The sequence below is a fragment of the Haliotis rubra genome, unplaced genomic scaffold (genome assembly GCF_003918875.1).
Source record: "Haliotis rubra isolate DU_JTF1 unplaced genomic scaffold, ASM391887v1 Scf30, whole genome shotgun sequence".
NCBI classification, from domain to species: domain Eukaryota; kingdom Metazoa; phylum Mollusca; class Gastropoda; order Lepetellida; family Haliotidae; genus Haliotis; species Haliotis rubra.
Genome location: NW_025766969.1, coordinates 293,198 through 314,762, shown reverse-complemented (window position 1 = coordinate 314,762; position 21,565 = coordinate 293,198). Strand labels below are relative to the sequence as shown.

Here is a 21,565-nt window from a genome sequence, read left to right as displayed (position 1 = left end):
CCGGAATATTTGGACTTGTTGTTATACTTTTGAGAAGTATGACGGATGACGTTGGCCAGAGTATCTATGGACTTTATCATCATAACTTCTCTAGAGTCGTGCGTAGCTTCCTTAGCTGCATCCTCTATTTGTCCTCCAAAGATAGTAGGCGCGCCTCCCATCGAGCTCTCAGTAGCGGTTGGGTGAATCTATCATTTCATGAACAGGATGCAAGTAGCCCTTGTCTGCGTAATAAAGTGAGACCTGCAGATATAGATGTCAGATGGTCCGATAAAAAGTATTGGTCCTTCTTCTGTATAATGAGGGCTGAGTATATCATTTTATCCTCTTCCGAAGTTGAATTCTGGAATTTATTGATCAATGCTTCATTGATGGCTCTGGACCTGGCCAACCCGAAGAAGGATCTCCTTGTAGCAGTATCAAGTTGAAATAGCTTTTTGTCTTCCACTTTATACATCTTGTTTCGAAGTCATTGACTAACTTGATGTTATCATCCCATTCATGCGCCTTTGTAAATGGATCCATATGATGTAAGGGGAATCTCTTCACATTAAATGATGGCAGGTGCTGACTCTGGTACTTGGATGCTTTTGCGAAAGCTGTGCGTAGGTTAGAGGGTATCTTGGATATAGGTTCAATCGGAGGGATAGTGACGGAGTCGAAGTCGTCGTTACGCATCATATAAGCGTAGACTTCATCTTTATCCTTTATCTTTATCCTGGTTGGTAAATTGTTTCATAAATTCGTCCGGATCAAAGTTCTGCATAGGTTGAAGTTGCTGCGGTGTAGACGAAGCTTTGCGAACGCTGATGAGTTCTGTGCCTCAACTTCACTCCGTTGAGAAGTAGGTGGTAGTTCGTCAAACAGCTGTCCTGCTGTGACCATTGTAGGGGACGATCTAGTAGTTGTAGAGGTCGATTGAGTCGCTGATCTCATAGATACTTCTGGTAGAAGTAATGGGGGGTCATGAAAGACGTCTATTTGGTGTGGAGGTAATATCTCTTCGTTGAAGGATTTCTGCTGCGTTGATGTACTAGCACGCGTAGATTTGCCCTCCGATCTGGTAACAGATGTTTTCTTCTGCGTTGTAGAAGAAGATGACATCTTTTTCTTAGCCTGAGACGGAGTCAACAGCGTTGTAGATGATCTTTTCTTGGCCCCCTTACCAGCAGACTGCCCCCTGTAACGCTCTAAACATAGCTGATATGAACATCAGCAGTAGCAAGCAATATACGGTTTGATGGCTGATCTCTAGTTTCATCAATCGTGACTTGAGAAGACTTTCTCATCCGATCCATGGCACGTCTATAGATATAAGACAAATATTGATTAAATTGAAGATTTGATAAATCAACACAATAAGTACAGCGCAAGCTGGAAGAACATGGTTTTACGCACGAAGGGCACTGGGGGTGAGGATCAGCCACAGATAACCTGTGCCTGCAAACACTGCAAGATTTCATGAAATGTAAACAAGGTTACATAACGATGAAAAACCAACTCAAATGTAAATAATTTCTACAATTTTACATATAAATACATAGTAGTTATTGCCAAATCCATATACTGCGTAATTTTGAAGAATAGGACCTAAATATAAAAGGATATAATGCCGTATACGGGACTCCAGTGAGAGAGTGACAAGTAAGGCAGGTCACATAACTGTTTGCGCGGGAAAAGGAAAAAAGGGAGGCAACTCGTGGGTGAGTGTATTTTGACGTCCGCTTCGGGAACTTCAAGGGATTCAAGTGTTCCACTACCATTCGCAAGGGAAAGGGAGATAAGCAAAAGATCATGAGTCAGGATAAGTAAATATATACATAACTTACAGAGACCATCTCCCAGGATCAGTGCTTAGTGTTGGATATTGACTGTCAAGTTCATTGTATGAAGATTGAAAATCAGTACATGACAGTAATACAGTATACCCCTAAAACCCTACTTTACTGCTTGCAGTATATATTTGTGATTTTGGAAATTTGAACTATAAGCTGTATATATATAATACTTATCCTATCTCATGTTTTGCACTTTTCCTGACCTTTGACCATGGAGTGGAGACCAAGAGTGCTGTACCATCTTGCCCAAGCACACCCATGCTATTGCTGAAGGCCATGGCTCATAGGAAGCACATGCAAAATGTGCACCTTGCCTTGGCTGATCATGTGACCAACCAATCTTGTCATATGTATAGCGTTGTTGTTACGGTGGGTGTCCATCATGTGAGAAAGGTGAGGTGAGGTGAAATTGGGTTTAACGTCGTGCTTGAGAATATTTCGCTCATATGACGACGTGCATGCGTGTGTATGCAGTGGCCGAGGAGGGGTTAAGGGACATAATTTTGGACGAGCCCATCTTCCTTTCTCAATCATAAGTGAATGAGAAGATAATCGTAGTCGTGTCAAGGCTACCCTATAGTTTATAATATCAACTTGAGACAAATACTTTTCCATGGTAAGTGATGATTTGATAAGAAAATATATGCTTGTTTCACTAAGTGAACTTAAATTATTTTTCCACATTTGTGAATGTATATCAATAACCCTTTGTCTAAAAGCACTTATAAATCCTCTACAATTTAGAGTCAATTTCTGTTGTAACCAAATACAACCATATCCATAATGAACCAACAAGTCTCTAATGAGAGTAACCCATGTCGTATATGTTGGATTCTCCCAAGCGTTGTCGACTAGAGCCCTATATGTAATGCTTATATATCAGTTTTCGTTACAGGTGATAATCTTAATCCAATATTTCAGAATGCGTAACGATCCGATAGTAATCAATGGCAGTATGCCCATTTCACCATAGACAAAAGCTGATGGTGTTGAACTTTTAGCACCTGCTTAATAAACTTTAAGAGGACCCTTTCGATAGTTGGCGCTTCACAACCATAGCATAAAATTGGCAGTATTAAGCTTTTAAACAATTGATACTGCTGTGCAGGGGACATATATGAAATGGACAACAATATTCGTTGTAACGAAAATAAGGATTTCATAGCCTGCTCCAATAGAGTCTTTTGTGCCTGGGAAAAACTACCTGTTGCTGAGAAAACAATACCCAAACATTTGAAACTATTAACATTTTCTAGTACCTGATCACCATAATACCAGATTTCTCTCTTGGACAGTCTACCCCCTTTTCTGAAAATAACAACCTTAGTTTTATCTGTATTAACAGTGATGGCTCACTAGTTGCATTATCTCTGTGAAAAAACAAGACCATGTTGTAAGCCCTCGATGGATTCACTGAACAAGACCATATCATCAGCAAATAATAACATAAATAACTTAATGTAAAAACACCATCATGCCAATATCATTGCAAGCAGAGCAATCAGACACAATATCATTTATAAACAATGAAAATAATAAAGGCGATAAATTTTCCCCTTGCCTGACACCTATACTTGATGAAAAGAACACTGAATAGCTATTTCCAGGAAGTTTAACACAAGAGGACACATCCATGTATATATATTTGTAATTAATGATAGAAATTTAGAACTAATACCTAAGGAATAGAGTTTAAACCAAAGAGCTTGCCTATCAACATAGTCATATGCCTTTCGAAAATCCACAAAAGCACAATATAATTTCACCCCTTTACTCAAGTCTAAATTACAATTACAATAACGTGCTGTTGTTAATGTTAATCTGCTGTTTGCCATAACATACCATGTATATACACTTCTCACCATTTGGTTGTAGTTACTTTTAGCTTGATAACGGTAAAAGAATGTAAAAAAAATTATACCCCTTGTATGAAGCAAAGTCGGTCAGATTCAAGTTATTATAGGCACTCACATTGCATGTGTTGAATACATACCTATTGTCATTAAGCTCTGATGACTTGCCACTGATGGCGCTATCCCCTTCGTCCTCTGAGGTTGGTGGAACCAGATGAGAACTGAAAGTCAGGGTGGATGACAGGCCACCGTTCACAACAAAATCACTACTATTGGGCTCATCAATGCTGGATATGTCATAGTCTGAAAAAGCATGCTTTCCATCTGCTATTTGTCTCTGTAAAAAAACAACAAAAAAACAATAAGAGTACTGGCTCCTTGACTCATCTCTACTGAAGAAAGAGAGAGGCTACATTTATTGAGCACAACCCCTTTTGTCTGCTCTTCAAAATTCAGCGGATCTTCATTCATACACATCACAAATAACATTTTATTTCTGTTTGTAATACATGTAACTGCCTACTGTATAATTACAGAATAAACTCTATCTGTTTGTGACTAGGACATCAGCCTACAAACAGAAATGTAGCTCACATGGATATATAGTCAACAGGTTAAAATGTCAACTAAAACAGGTATATTATTACTGTGTACTGGAATAGATTTCAGAGGTTGAGAGTGCGTTCTACATCAAAAGATCAGCACCAAAGTTTGTGAAGAATGGTACGTACCTCTGTTAAAGACAGTTCTGGAGAATGTATATCAACTGGTACCAGAGTTTCAAGGCTACAGCTTCCTCGCAAACTGTTTTCAGGAGAGTGAACTGTAAAAATAAATAACAAATGCTAGCTTGGTTTAGCTATCAATATGTTTGGAAAGGCTACAAAAGTGATCCTGTACCTTACCTAGTCATGTAATACTCCATTTTCGGGAACATTTTATACTGTCAGTAAGAAATGCTACATATATGTTGTACGAATGGTTTTCTTATTGTCGTCTGCAAAGCAGCCTATGCACATGCGCTGATTGGAGGCGTGTGTGATTGAGAGTTCGACGTGATGTGCTTGAGTATATTATCACACTCGCAACATGACCTGTGAGTTTTGACTTTGACTATGTTGTCAACATGTGGAATAAATGTGTAAGCCTAAACTCTGCCTTCTTTTCATATACATTGGACACCATCAATATTATATTGTATGATGAAATCTGTCTGAATTGAAAGCACTGTTTGGACAAGACAATATGATACTTTTTATATGTTTGAATATGCATTAACTAAATCTTACAATTTTCAGAAGCCTAAGCCACTGTCAATTTTCCATAATAATCTGTACCAGAAATGGAAATTTTAACTATAAATTGTATATTTATAAATACTTATCCTACCTCACACTATGCACTTTCTCTTCTTTCAACCATGATATGGAAATGATCTGGCACAAAAGTTTACAACCTCTTACAACATCTTTCCCAAACACAGCCCAGCTCTCTTTGTTGTTCTACGCAGTCACATGTCACATGCAAGGCATGCATCATGCTCTGGTTGATCTTGTGAGCTATGTTCATTTCTTGAGTTGGAGCCAATGCCATCCCAGTAACCTATCTCTTACTTGATGCTAATCCATTGTGTGAGAGAGATATAATTTTAATGATAAAATTGATATTTTATACTTATCCTGACCAGTGTTCGCGGTAGGTTTTGTACGAGTGCATGCAGAAGTAAAATTAGAAATATGTAGTCCAAATCTTTTGCGTGTGAATTTTCATTACAATAAAATCATTATCATAACATGTAATTTTCTGATTAAAATTGAAATTTTATACTTATCCTGACTGATGCCTAATTGCTTGTCTCCTTCCTCTTGCGAACTATAGTGGAACACTTGAATCCCCTTTTGAAGCTCCCTTAAAAAAAGCGGATGTAAAATCACTCACCCCACGAGTAGCCTACCTTTGATATTTGGCGCCAAAACCGTCACATGATCAGACATGCTTCTTCACTCTCTCCGAATATGAGCCCGACACCCAGATCTACAGGGAAATCCAGAGTGCCAGGAGGGGAGGTTGGGAGGTCTGACCTCATGAGTCAGGTTAAGTATAATATATCAATTTTAATCAGAAAATTACATAGTTTTCCTTATCCTGACTCATGCTTAATTGCTTGTAGAATCCAACAGAACCGGTGGTGGGTCAAGCCACTCTGGATTCATAGCTGCTAATTTACGTCCTGCATACCCCCCTAGGGAACTTCTAATGGCACTGTGTCCTTTCTTCCAGCTTCCTCTGATGAGTCTGGGGGGACCACAACTTGTCAGATTTCTCTGGAATCGTCTTCTCCTGACATTATGTGTGGATTTATGCAACTCCATATCTTGATGCTCGCATCAAGTGGAGAAGCGACCCTTCTTCATGTACAAGTAAGTCCTTACAAGTACAGGGTCTGTCACTCATGCTAGCCTGTGCTAGACGTGCGCATGGACTCTAAAGCTCTAACTCTTCCGAGTGTTGGATTTTACAAGTCATGTGATAAATAGGGTGAGATTCATCTCAGCGTCTTTGAGGAACCGTCAATTGTTGTGCTACAACAAGAGGCCCAAACTGGTGACTGCCGGAGACATCCTCGGTAGCCATGTCTCTGAGGTAGTGGTTGGCAAACACCGTCTCCGACTTCCAAAAGCAGCCCTCCATTATTGTCGAGATGGAGCAGTTCCCATGCAGAGCCAGTGCTCTGACTTTATGAGGATTGGAGGCTCGTGGAGGCTCAAGTCCTGCTGCTTTGTAGGCTCTCAATATGACGTCTCTCATCCATATTGATATTGTTGTACCTGAGACCTCTGTAGGCATCTAGATAGAGGGATGAAAAGGCGCTTGAATTTTCGTCTCCTCGTTTTCGACCTTTGTAGGTAGACCTTCAATGCTGACTGGGCATAGGGCTAAATCTTGAGTATCCTGTGGCCCTAGGATTCAAGATTGACGAGAGTGCTGGGATATGGAACTGTCTGTCTGGTTGACCGGGCAGTTGGTTCTTTGCTATGAAGTCCCATCTCAATCCCAGATGTGCAGTGTCACGATGTGTGTCAAATCGTGTTCGTTCAAAGTCCAGAGCATGTATTTCTAACAACCGTGCTGCTGTTGCCAGGCGATCAGGAACAGAGTTTTATGAGTTAACCTCTCATAGGATGTCCTTTCTAGTGGTTCGTAAGCGTCACTGGTGAGATGCTGCAAGACCATGTTGAGATCCCAAGCAGGCGCCTTAAACTTCTTTTGTTGGTCTTCCAACTTAAAGGAGCGTAGTAATGCCAGTATCTCTGGTACTTTGGTCAGCTTCACACCCGTCTTCATGGTGATAACTGTGCTGAGGGCCGCTAGGTATGTAGAGAGTGTTGACCCTTTTAGCCGCCTTGTTTGTCGTAGATGACAAAGGTATTCCGCCACTTGAGGATATGTTACTTTCATCGCCGTGAAACCCTTCCTCAATGCATATTTCTCAAAACTCTGCCACTTGTCGTCATACAAGTTGTGGGTCGATCTACGTAGAGCTAATGTGACTGCTTTTGCTGCTCTGGCGGAATATCCTCTTTTCTTCAAGCAAGTGGTGATACGTTCCACGCGTGTAGCTGATATACTGTTGGATTTCCGTGTGCTTGCTCGGTATGCGGATGATCTAGTAGATTTGGCCACTCTGGGAGTTGCAAGGTTGGATTTCCGAGTTCTTGTACATGAATGGGAAACCACACTCGCTGGCCACTAGGGCGTGAGCAAAATCAGTTGCAGCTTCTTCGCCTGCTTGATTTTCTGCAATACCTTCGGTATTAGAGCTGGAGGAGGGAAAGCGTAAGCGTTTAGTCTTTCCCAAGATATGCTTAAACCATCTGTTGCCCATGCTTGTGGATCTGGATTCGGAGAGACGAATGTTGGTAGTTGTTTGTTGAACTTTGTCGCAAAAAGGTCTATCAGTGGAGATCCTATTGTCTGAATGATGCGTCTGAATGATGCATCTGAATGCCTCTGGATGTAACAACCACTCCGTCGGGGATGGTTGCGTTGGACCAGATGGCGTCTGCTATCACATTTTTGGCTCCGGGAATGTGGCATGCTTTTATGTCGATGTTCAGGTTGTCTATTATGCTGAATAGCTGAAAGCTGAGGTCTAGCATTGTTGATCCTTGTCTGTTGATGTAGAACGCCACTGTGGAGTTGTCCGTATGGATCATCAGCTGTGCGTTCCTTAGTATGCTGGACCAGTGTAGTAAGGCGTTTATTACTGCTTTCATTTCGAGCATGTTGATATGCAGACTTTGTTCCTGACTCGACCATTTTCCCTGTATAGCTCTCTGTATCCCCGTAAACTTCGATTTGCCAGAGTAGCATTGAGATGTCTGTCGGATAACAATGGCCAGTGTATCGATGGTCTTGATCATCATGACCTCCCTAGACTCCTTCGTAACTTCTTTGGCCACGTCTTCAATTTCCACTGCGGATATAGCTGATGCTGACCATGGAGCTCTGTACAAAGTCTCTGTACAAAACTTCTCACTCCAATTACAGGAAGATAGTAGCCCTTGACTTCTCAGTAGCGTCAACCCTGCTGATGTAGATGCCAGATGCTCCAATATAAACTGCTGGACTTTCTTCTGGGTCAGCAATGCCGAGTAGAACATACGATCTTCTTCCGAGGTGGAGTTCCTAAACTTCGCAATGAGGGTTTCATTGATGGCTCTTGATCTGGCTAGACCAAACAAGGTACGCCTGGTAGTTGTGTCTAGTTGTGCTAGCTTCTTATCGTCCACTTTATAAGTCCTGGTAAGGGCGTCATTGATGATTTTGTAGTTCTCGTCTATCTCTGGGGCCTTCATGAAGGGTTCCATATGGTGTAGAGAGAACTTCTTGGCGTTGAACGGTGATATACTTTGACTCTGGAACTTCGCTGCCTTCCTGAAGGATGTACTGAGGTTCTTTGGTACATTCAACACAGGATCTATGGGTGGAAGAAGGGTGAGCGTATCAAATTCGTCGTTTGACATCATGTACGTGAATGCTTCATTATCCTCTTTAGAAGGTGATGCAAGCTCCAATCCATTAGCCATCCAAGACTTCATCTCTGTATCGGAAAATATGATTCCACCATCATCTTCAGATTTGGATGCATCTTGTTCTGAAGACCGTTGCCGTTGTGCTTGCTCCCTAAGTGGAGATCTACGTGGAGACATTCGCAAATGCCTTCGTGGAGATGCGTGTGGAGACCGGAGTGGTCACCTATGTGTGCGTGAAGATCTGCGTGGCGATGAACGTAAAGATCTTCCTGAAGACCTGCGCGAAGGTGATCGATCCGTATAAAGATCCTCCCTGGAGTCTTGAGACGTATTCCTGAAGATCCTCTTCCGTGGGATGTGAAGTACGTTCGCGCAGGTCCGTGATGATTGTCCGAGTCTGAGGTTGAGGATGATCTGCGATGCTCCGGTGAACGTCTGGTTCTCCTTCGCGAATGCTCCTCTTCTATTGCAGGCTCATCGTTGTCCAGGTTGGTAGGTCTTCGGGAAGTTGTCATGGATGACTGTCGAGTACGTGATCCTTCACGAACATTCCCTTCTTCAAGCAGGCTGCCATCTTCAGGCTGCTTGTCCTTCGTGCAGGTTCGTCGTAGATAGTTTCTTCACCGCAGCCTTCTCCTGCGCGATCCTCCGTTCCATCAGGTCCATCATCTGCTGAGTAAACTGCTGCATGAAGATACCCGGGTTGAAGGTCTGCGCTGACTACTGCTGCTGCTGTAAAGATGACGACGCATCTGAGCGTGCTGAGGCTCCTTCCAAGGACTGCCTGTCGTCTCTGGTCTCTGAAGTCTCTGACTCCGTTGATATGGCTGCTGACGTCACTGTAGAAGAAGACCTCGTCTTCTTCCTAACTGTTACTTCAGGAATCAGGATGGGTGGTTCATCGTATACGTCTGCTTCGTCCAGTTGGGTGATTTCTGCGGCGAAGGACCTCGTCTTCTTTGCTGCCCTAAGGGACAACTTCGATGAAGCCTCATCTGTAGACGATTTCTTCTTCCGAGCAGACGATGTCCTAGTCTTCTTAGACTGCGATGAGGGTAGTTGAGACGATGACGATCTCTTCCTGGACCCAGAGCTCAAATCTGCCAGTCAACAGCTCCGTAGTAGCCAACAGCAAATCACTGGAATGGTGAATCTCAGCAGACACTAATACACGGTTATCAACACATTCACTCTGTTTAGACTTGACTTGTAAAAGTCGTCTCGACCTGTCCTTGGCATGTCTAAGAATGGAATATAAATAATAAGTAAATTCAATTTCAGATAAATGCTGACAAAGTTTACAGCGGAGGCTGGAAGAACATGTAGAAGTACAGTTAGGACATAGTGAATGCGGATCAGCAGCCGACAAACGAAACCTGCAACAAATGCAAGTTTTCATCAATGTAAACATGATGAAACATCATGTTTACAACCGTGAATAAACGGAAAATTTGGTACAAATTTCAAACCATATTGCTGGTACATCCTTGCTAAAGACCGTATACAGCTAATTTAGTAGTCAAAGCCTAAAATAAAAGGATATAATGCCGTATAGGGGACCCAGGCGCTCTCACAACCGTCCTCTAGGGGAGAGTGAAGAGCATGTCTGATCATGTGACGGTTTTGGCGCCAAATATCAAAGGGAGGCTACTCGTGAGGTGAGTGATTTTACGTCCGCTTTTTTGAAGGGAGCTTCAAAAGGGGATTCAAGTGTTCCACTATAGTTCGCAAGAGGAAGGAGACAAGCAATTAAGCATGAGTCAGGATAAGGAAAAATAAATAATTATAATTACAATCTTTAACTTTCGTTCCAGTATTTGAATATAATGAACGATCATGATGTGCTTAGTATAAATTTGCCACCCTGGAACACAGGAACGGGGAACGCCATTAATTTCTTGTAGTTTCATAAGAGAAAAACTTTCTCTACGGCATTTCCTCTTTGGTCATACCATAGACTGTGCTCAACATCACTATTTTGGACGGTGAATCCTGTTCAGCCTTTTTTTCAACATGTTTTTGCAATGTTTTGGATTTTGTTTCTGAGCTGATTGCAAGTTTGTGGTCCGCCAAGAGCATTTCGCTGATTTGTCCGAACACCCTCTTGTAAAGGTGTTAGTGTCTGTATCCTCACAGGGTTTGCAGTATTGTAAAATTATTGTCCTCCTGTGTGGGTACATAAGTCCCATAACATTCAAGGTAAATTTATACTTCCCATATTTTTTAAATGTAGTATTTGTGTTATTTTAAATTATGGCTAAATTTTCCTACAATCGCCAGCGGCTGAAGAGATGGTGTAAATCCAACAAGACGACAAAGTCATCAATATCCCTCGCAATGGCAAAATACTCTTCATGAATATGTCTACAAGTTATGATTATGTCAAATGTTTTGGTGTGTATATAGAAAAGTGGAAGGAGAGTATTGAAAGGTTTTAAAAGTTCTGCTCCAGAAAGGAGCACTACCACCAGTTTCAGTCTTAGTCAAACTTGTTGCCATGGAAATGCCAAAAATATGTTATTCAGAATACCAAAACTACCAAAAGGCACCAGTACACCACCAGATGTATGTATGTGCCAAGTTTGGTGAAGAAATATTGAACGGTTTTAGAGTTCTGCTCCAGAAAAGAGCACTACCACCAAATTCAGTCAAAGTCAAACTTGTTGCCATGGAAACAAAAAATATTTTATTCAGAATTCCAAAACTATCAAAAGGCACCAGTTCACTACCAAACCTATCTATGTGTAAAAAGTCTGGTGAAGAAATATTGATCAGTTTTAAAGCTCTGCTCCGGAAAAGAGCACAACCACCAAATTCAGTCGAAGTCAAACTTGTTGCCAATTAGACATCATCATGTCCCAATTAGACATCGAGACTGCTTATTAGATCATTGCGGTTTACTCCCAAAAGTTAGACGTCCCAAAAGTCATCCATCCTATTTGTCAAACAAATCAATCAGGCGTGACTGTGATTACAGCCTAGTCTTACCCACTGATATAATGAACCTGTCCCATACACTAACCAGATGGTTTTCACATTTGTACAGAAATACTTTGATCAGAATACTAATGTTGACAGTTAATCTAGAGAAAACTCAAATTGTTGTTTTTAGAAGAGGTGGACCCTTAGTGAGAAATGAGAAATGGTTTTATAAAGGTGAACGTGTCTTAACAGTTGATTCATATAGATATCTAGGTATTCCTTTTTCATCTTCTTGTAAGTTCAATAAATGTATATTATATTCATCATCTAAGGGTATAAGGGCACTTCTAGAATTACTACACCACTTATATAAACTAGACAATGTTGACTATTCTGTATTTTTCAAAATATTTGATACCCAAATTCAACCAATCCTTTTGTATGGTGCCGAAGTATGGGGTATTAATAAATGTACATTTATCTGCATGTAAGAAGTTCTTAAATGTTGGTCCCCAAACACCAAATGTAATTGTTTATGGTGAATGTGGATGTTACCCATGTAAATAAATGCACAACGGCATTTCATAAAATACTGGCTTAAACTTGTTAATATACATCAACAAAGAATTCAAAAAAAACCTTATGATATGCTAATGTATTACGATAATTGTGGCTATGATAAATGTGTTTCATCTGTGCGTAATTTATTGTTTTCATATGGATTTGGTTATGTTTGGTTATTTCAAGGTGTTGGTAATGAATCCCAGTTTCTTCAAATGTAAAGTTGCAGTTGACATGTCTGACTGACTGAGTTTGGTGTTACGCCGCTTTTAGCAATATTCCAGCAACATCACGGCGAGGGACACCAGAAATGGGCTTCACACACTGTACCCATGTGGGGATTCGAACCCGGGTCTTCGGCATGACAAGCCAACGCTTTAACCACTAGGCTACCCCACCGCCCCGCAGTTGACATGTATATACAGTCATGGAATAGTATAATTGAAGAAAGTTCAAGGTATAAGGTGTACAGACAATTTAAAACCCTTTTAGATTCAGAAAAATATTTAGATATGTTAACAAATATATAAGAAACACAGAAATATTCTTACAAGGATCAGAGATTTTGCATGCATGTTTTTACGATGTTCACCTTGATCAAAACAGGATTATAGATTTTTTATGGTTATGAGTTTTCATTAACCTAATGGAGTTACTTCCTTCCTAACATTGTTTTTCCAACATAAACAATATAAAATAAAGTCATTGTCATTATCCATAATCTCTTCTCTTTGTGTTTGGAATAGTACATTTGGACTGGTCCATTAATTAACGAAGGTAACAGTGTAGTGAACCTCAGTGCAACCAACCATAACATTTGTTGTTTTAACGCATCTAACTTTTGGGAGGACACTGCCATTGCTGTACTGTCATTACACATGTGAGCCATGCTTTAACCCACAGTTTAACCGGATCAGCGATATCGTGTTGGCGTTATTGCAAGGGATGTACCATGTAATGTTCACATGTTTGACATAATAATGACCATGACGACAGGGATCCAAGGTAGCAAAAGATCCGAATACATGTTGACAAACAGATGGCAATTTAAACTCATAATTTGAACTTTCATCTAGCATTCAGTCATACATACATCGTTCTGTTCTTCTTTTTGAAAGGGTTACTCTATTGCCTTACCTTGAGTTTGAATCGCTGCTAACTGTTTTACCCCTTCACAGAAGTCACGAAAGCCTATAATGCCTGTTCCATCAGGGTCCAAAAGGTTGATTATGCCAGTTATTTCCTAAATAGAGAAAAACGTGGATAAATCCCAATTTGTTAGAACTCAATCAATTCTGAAAGTGTATGAATTTACTTTGATTCTCTGACTCCCTGTCAGATCAATCATCTGATTTGTTGTCATGTGAAGACTTCCACATGTTTTTGTATGTAGTACAATACTTATGTTACACTAACATTAGTAAATCACATATTATTGTACATGAGAGCCGTCTCAGTCTAACAAAACAACAGTCTATATTGTAGTTAGTGAGACACCTAAGTATTTCTTCTGTGCCATTTCAACTTTTACTGTGTCATGGCACACAAATTAAGCACTATTTTGACCTCTGCCATTGTATTTACATGACATGTTGCCACCCAAGGTATCAACAACTACTAAATTAAGTTAATATGATTGACAAAATAAGGACAATAGTTATTTACCACATGCTCGAACGACTACATACCAGTATTCATTTATACCTTCTTCAAAAGAAAAACTGAATACAGAACAATATTGTCAAATATTAAAAAGATTAGTAAAGGAACTATTGCATCACGTCAAACAGCTTATATTTAACATATAAGTCTAAGACACCCAAAATGCAGATATTATCGGATACTTTATCCTGCTCTTGTGGAAATCCATGTGAAAACAATATAAACTTGTTTCTTGACTGCCCAAAATACGGAATCCACAGAAACATCATGTTCATTAACATCATAACGCTGGTAGTACATGCATGGTAGTGATGAATCTTTACCCGAAATTAAAGATCTTTTTTTTGATAGCATCCAAAAATCTATTTTGTCTACTAATAGGTTGGAGTAAGTCTTTAGCATGATATTAAAGACTATTCTATGACCACTTACCATATAAAACAAAACTAAAACTGCAACATTAGTTCAGGTACTGCAGGGGCTGCCTCTGTGTGAGTGATAGACTGAGTGAGTGAGTGAGAGGTTTATGTACATAAGTGTTCTTGTATATGCAGGTGCACAGGTATATGTGTGCTTGTGTATTTATGTGTTAGCACAAAAACAAAAGTGCCCATATGAACATTGTATGTATGTTTATATTCTGCAAAGCCTGTTTCTGTTTTTCATGAAACTATATATCTGTCTGTCAGTTTGAAATCATAAACAATAAGGAATCAATGTCTGTACATATGTATTTGGGAGAGGTCCATCTAAGTTAGACAACTTTATACCAATTCCACTGACCCTTTATGACAATATAATGTTTAAAAACAAAACATATTGATGTGTTCAGACAACTGTGATAACATCTAACATAAACTTTCATCAATTATTGCCAGTAAATTTGATCACTTTATGTAATAAAGATTCTAGGAATTGGTTGTTCCACTTGTTGCTTTTTTCTGCTCAGTTACATAAAGCACCCATAATACTTTCAAAGGAATCTTGTAAGATAACAAGACATTACCAGACAAACATGATGTCATTTGTTGAGTTTAGTCAACTTAATGTATAAACCAGATAATGATGTGATCTCTCACTGGCAGCTTGGCTTGTATAAACTGGATGAACGGGTATTGACAGTCAGTGTCCTAAAGGCAACTCTCAGTTGAAATGCATAACCATACTAAACAGTTATATGGCCATAAAAACATATGACCAAAATCATTGGTCATGAAGAGATACCCATCTTTATAAATATGTTTACAAAATCCCCAAATGATAACTATTTCCAATTGTACCCATCAAAACAATACTGAACAGTCCAAAATTTAAGCTTGTGAGTTCAAGTGACATGATGGACCCAAGAAAAATAGCCTATCCATGACAAGGCTTCACCAAAGATTTGTTGCTGTTCTTTAAACATGTCAAATCTTCTGTATGTATCCAGCTATTGGAATAATGTCCTGGAGCGGCGTTTATATAAGCCATTACGCTTGTTCGCCTAACCAGGTTTCAGTTTTTGCAAAATAAAAATATGTTTAAACCATCATATGAATTATTGACCAGAAGACAAACCAGTAACTGACATCATGAGCTTCACCCACAACATCACCATAATCACAATAAAATGTAACACAATCAAGTCACTGAATCTCACCTCCAGATCTATTTAGTCACATCTTCCAACAAGCACAGTTCAATGGGAACCTATTCATACCTGGGATACCCATAGGGTTGTATATCAGATGTTTAAAGTTGAATGCAATAATCCTTTGCTCAAAAACTAAACTCTGTTCTTGTATTATCCAAATCCAAACACGTTGCCATGGACAGCCATGATCCTGGCATTTTAATAAGTTCTTAATACAAAGAAAGACACCAGTTCAATACTCAACTGGTTTGTAAACACAGTTTCACAAAGACACAGTAACTGTTTTGCCAGTCATGCTTATGAAACAAAATATATGAAAACTAAAAGACAGAGCATTTGGATGTGAACTTTAACAGTAAAGAAAACATACTGAGCTGAAACAAAAATATTTTCAGTAGTCACACTCACACGTCAACATGAGAGTTATGACTGGGAAATGGATACTTAATTACAATAAACCCGGCTTATTCAACTTTTTAACACTCTTAACGAATCATTATGCTTTTTCAAAGGAATTATTTCAAAACAAATTTCTTCAACTATATTAATTACTAGATCGCTTCCTCTTCCTGCTTGTTTGATTGAGGAGAGTTACAACTTACAAGCTCAACAGATGACATCATACCGATTGATTTTGCTATACTGACAATAGATTGAATGATGAATGTTGATCGTTTATTTAACTATCACGTTTTTTAAGTTTATACCGAAACAAACACATTTTTCCAATATGTGTCAGTACATCTGGAAAAAGTAGATGCATGTTTACTGTGCTAACACACCTGAGGCTGTGCAGCTCCGAATTGTTCCTTCGTCAACACACTCTGTACATGATCCACAGCTATATATCCGTCATGATCTTCGTCGTAAAAATCAAATATATCTCTTAATTTATCTTCATACGATTCGTTCTCTTCCATGTCATTTAGATGACCAGTTCATTCCCACCCACTTTGACATGTCTCGCCCAGATTATCGCATTCACTAACCGTATCGCCAACAGGTGCGTGTAACGGAAGTGAGTTCGAATAAAAGTAGTTCTGTTCCAGTTATGTTTTCTTAAAGCATTCATACCACGTTGTGTTTCATACCAACGAACATTATTGTTCTCATATAAAAATAAAAAGGTCTGCTCTTTTTTAATCAAAGAATAAATAATTGTACCTGGCGTAATGATACAGTGGGGTCAAAGTTGAAAAGGCTTCTTTACGCTTATAAACAAGATGTGATCAGCACTTGTTAGATATAGCATGCCATGCGCTAGCGACATGTGATGCAACCCTTAACAGGTGGAACATAAGATCAAATGTAATATGAATTGTACAATGAAGGCATGTCACACTTCAACAGTGTAAATTCAAGATTCTTGTTTCTCACGAACACCCGGTCGATAGCGTCGCTATACCGCGAAACTCGTTAACAAAATGATGTAGCTTACTACAGATCGTTAACAGGTAATAAACTAAAAGGATTTCAAGAGGACGCAAGATCGGAGTAGGGTGCTTGGTGCTATGGCTGGAAAGCATGGACATTTCTGAAAAAATGATTTCAAGTCGACAACCATTCGAATTCCTACTCTTTCTTGACACCACGTACACACGTGACAATAAACACCAATCACACACCACAACGTTAACATTGCTAGATACTGTTATTATTAATGTATTAAAGCTGTTGCTGCTGAATTGCAAGTAGTGGAGATGCCTAGCGTAGCTGAACTAGTTTACATGGAAAAGAGGAATCAAGTGAAATTATAATTTGAGCTAATGTGATACAACTTTCCATCTCCCTGGTGTAAATATATTTTACTTGTTGATAAAATGGCATGATACACGGCATCAGCTCGGTCAAGTTGGTTCTCTCTTCCTGCATGTCATGGCAAGCGTCCGCTCGTCACGCCGAACACTCGGGTTCGATTCTCCACATAGGTACAATGTGTGCAGGGCCGAATACAGCTTCTTGTTTTAAAAAAAAAGGGGACTCTTGAGAAGGGGCGGTGCAAAAGTCATTTTAACGAGAATTTCAAAGGTCATGCATCCAATAAACTTTCAACTTACCCTGCAACCCCACCCCACCCTGGATCCGCCTATAGTATGAAGCCCATTTCATGATGTTGCTTACAGCGGCGCAGAACCATACACACTCACTCATTCATCTCGTGGCAGAAGCTTGTTTCCTAAACGTTTATTAAGTGGCCATTGAAACTCTCGTGAAGACAGGTGAAATGTACTGTGCACCTCCGCTTTCTCAAAAAGCTGTATTCCCTCCTGCTCAGTTTTTCCCAATACGGCTAACGACGATCTGCATTTGCATGGCGATATTTCACATTTAGGTTCAGCTTGAAGTTTGTCATGTATTCAATTGGGGTGGGGTTTTTTCCGACTGTACCGAAAAATAAAGATCACTGACTAAAGGCATCTATTCCTTTGGATGAAACTAGCTTGTACCTCTATGTAACTGAACTATAGCTTGTACCTCTATGTAACTGAAACTAGCCTGTACCTCTATGTAACTGAAACTAGCTTGTACCTCTATGTAACTGAAACTAGCTTGAACATCTATATGTAACTGAAACTAGTTTGTACCTCTATATGTAACTGAAACTAGCTTGTATATCTATATGTAACTGAAACTAGTTTGTACCTCTACATGTAACTGAAACTAGCTTGTACCTCTACGTGTAACTGAAACTAGCTTGTGCCTCTATATGTAACTGAAACTAGCTTGTACCTCTACATGTAACTGAAACTAGCTTGTACCTCTATATGTAACTGAAACTATAGCTTGTACCTCTCTGTAACTGAAACTAGCTTGTACCTCTACATGTAACTGAAACTAGCTTGTACATCTATGTAACTGAAACTAGCGCTTGTACATCTATGTAACTGAAACTAGCTTGTACCTCTACATGTAACTGAAACTAGCTTGTACCTCTATATGTAACTGAAACTATAGATTGTACCTCTACATGTAACTGAAACTAGCTTGTACCTCTACATGTAACTGAAACTATAGCTTGTACTTCTATATGTAACTGAAACTATAGATTGTACCTCTACATGTAACTAAAACTAGCTTGTTCATCTATGTAACTGAAACTATAGATTGTACCTCTATGTAACTGAAACTATTGATTCCACCTCTATGTAACTGAAACTAGCTTGTACCTCTATGTAACTGAAACTAGCTTGTACCTCTATATGTAACTGAAACTAGCTTGTACCTCTATATGTAACTGAAACTAGCTTGTACCTCTACATGTAACTGAAACTAGCTTGTACCTCTATATGTAACTGAAACTAGCTTGTACATGTAACTGAAACTAGCTTGTACCTCTATGTAACTGAAACTATAGCTTGTACCTCTATGTAACTGAAACTAGCTTGTACCTCTATATGTAACTGAAACTATAGATTGTACCTCTACATGTAACTGAAACTAGCTTGTACCTCTACATGTAACTGAAACTATAGCTTGTACATCTATGTAACTGAAACTAGCTTGTACCTCTAGATGTAACTGAAACTATCTTGTACCTCTACATGTAACTGAAACTAGCTTGTACCTCTATGTAACTAAAACTAGCTTGTACCTCTACATACATTAACTGAAACTAGCTTGTACATATATGTAACTGAAACTATAGATTGTACCGCTATGTAACTGAAACTAGCTTGTACCTCTATATGTAACTGAAACTATCTTGTACCTCTATATGTAACTGAAACTATAGATTGTACCTCTACATGTAACTGAAACTAGCTTGTACCTCTACATGTAACTGAAACTATAGCTTGTACTTCTATATGTAACTGAAACTATAGATTGTACCTCTACATGTAACTAAAACTAGCTTGTTCATCTATGTAACTGAAACTATAGATTGTACCTCTATGTAACTGAAACTATTGATTCCACCTCTATGTAACTGAAACTAGCTTGTACCTCTATGTAACTGAAACTAGCTTGCACCTCTATGTAACTGAAACTAGCTTGTACCTCTATATGTAACTGAAACTAGCTTGCACCTCTATATGTAACTGAAACTAGCTTGTACCTCTACATGTAACTGAAACTAGCTTGTACCTCTATATGTAACTGAAACTAGCTTGTACCTCTACATGTAACTGAAACTAGCTTGTACATCTATGTAACTGAAACTAGCTTGTACCTCTATATGTAACTGAAACTATAGATTGTACCTCTACATGTAACTGAAACTACTATGTAACTGAAACTAGATTGCTTGTACCTCTATGTAACTGAAACTAGCTTGTAAACTAGCTTGTACCTCTATATGTAACTGAAACTAGCTATGTACCTCTATATGTAACTGAAACTAGATTGTACCTCTACATGTAACTGAAACTAGCTTGTACCTCTACATGTAACTGAAACTTGCTTGTACCTCTATATGTAACTGAAACTAGCTTGTGCCTCTATATGTTACTGAAACTAGCTTGTACCTCTACATGTAACTGAAACTAGCTTGTACCTCTATATGTAACTGAAACTAGCTTGTACCTCTATATGTAACTGAAACTAGCTTGTGCCTCTATATGTAACTGAAACTGCCTCTATATGTAACTGAAACTAGCTTGTACCTCTATATGTACATGTAACTGAAACTAGCTTGTACCTCTATATGTAACTGAAACTAGCTTGTACCTCTATATGTAACTGAAACTAGCTTGTACCTCTATGTAACTGAAACTATAGCTTGTACCTCTATGTAACTGAAACTAGCTTGTACCTCTACATGTAACTGAAACTAGCTTGTACCTCTACATGTAACTGAAACTAGCTTGTACCTATATGTAACTGAAACTATAGCTTGTACCTCTATGTAACTGAAACTAGCTTGTACCTCTATATGTAACTGAAACTATAGATTGTACCTCTACATGTAACTGAAACTAGCTTGTACCTCTACATGTAACTGAAACTATAGCTTGTACTTCTATATGTAACTGAAACTATAGATTGTACCTCTACATGTAACTAAAACTAGCTTGTTCATCTATGTAACTGAAACTATAGATTGTACCTCTATGTAACTGAAACTATTGATTCCACCTCTATGTAACTGAAACTAGCTTGTACCTCTATGTAACTGAAACTAGCTTGTACCTCTATGTAACTGAAACTAGCTTGCACCTCTATATGTAACTGAAACTAGCTTGTACCTCTACATGTAACTGAAACTAGCTTGTACCTCTATATGTAACTGAAACTAGCTTGTACCTCTACATGTAACTGAAACTAGCTTGTACCTCTATGTAACTGAAACTATAGCTTGTACCTCTATGTAACTGAAACTAGCTTGTACCTCTATATGTAACTGAAACTATAGATTGTACCTCTACATGTAACTGAAACTAGCTTGTACCTCTACATGTAACTGAAACTATAGCTTGTACATCTATGTAACTGAAACTAGCTTGTACCTCTAGATGTAACTGAAACTATCTTGTACCTCTACATGTAACTGAAACTAGCTTGTACCTCTATGTAACTAAAACTAGCTTGTACCTCTACATTTAACTGAAACTAGCTTGTACATATATGTAACTGAAACTATAGATTGTACCGCTATGTAACTGAAACTAGCTTGTACCTCTATATGTAACTGAAACTATCTTGTACCTCTATATGTAACTGAAACTATAGATTGTACCTCTACATGTAACTGAAACTAGCTTGTACCTCTACATGTAACTGAAACTATAGCTTGTACTTCTATATGTAACTGAAACTATAGATTGTACCTCTACATGTAACTAAAACTAGCTTGTTCATCTATGTAACTGAAACTATAGATTGTACCTCTATGTAACTGAAACTATTGATTCCACCTCTATGTAACTGAAACTAGCTTGTACCTCTATGTAACTGAAACTAGCTTGCACCTCTATATGTAACTGAAACTAGCTTGTACCTCTACATGTAACTGAAACTAGCTTGTACCTCTATATGTAACTGAAACTAGCTTGTACCTCTATATGTAACTGAAACTATAGATTGTACCTCTACATGTAACTGAAACTAGCTTGTACCTCT

At 38.8% G+C, this 21,565-nt stretch overlaps 1 protein-coding gene across 5 annotated transcripts in view; it reads right to left on the bottom strand.

Annotated features, from left to right (window-relative positions):
* The window catches only part of LOC124282562 (rab11 family-interacting protein 4-like), a 140,829-nt gene extending 124,315 nt beyond the window's left edge, over window positions 1-16,514 (bottom strand). For 3 of the 5 annotated variants that reach the window (XM_046718567.1, XM_046718568.1, XM_046718571.1), the window contains exons 1-4: window positions 16,288-16,514; window positions 13,348-13,453; window positions 4,423-4,514; window positions 3,832-4,028 (exon numbers count right to left, since the gene is read on the bottom strand). In XM_046718567.1, the coding sequence (XP_046574523.1) occupies window positions 3,832-4,028; window positions 4,423-4,514; window positions 13,348-13,453; window positions 16,288-16,425 (533 nt within the window). In that variant the 5' untranslated portion in view covers window positions 16,426-16,514. The remainder of the gene's footprint in view (window positions 1-3,831; window positions 4,029-4,422; window positions 4,515-13,347; window positions 13,454-16,287) is intronic. The other 2 variants (XM_046718569.1, XM_046718570.1) reach the window with 1 other exon arrangement.
* Window positions 16,515-21,565: the final 5,051 nt, after the last annotated feature.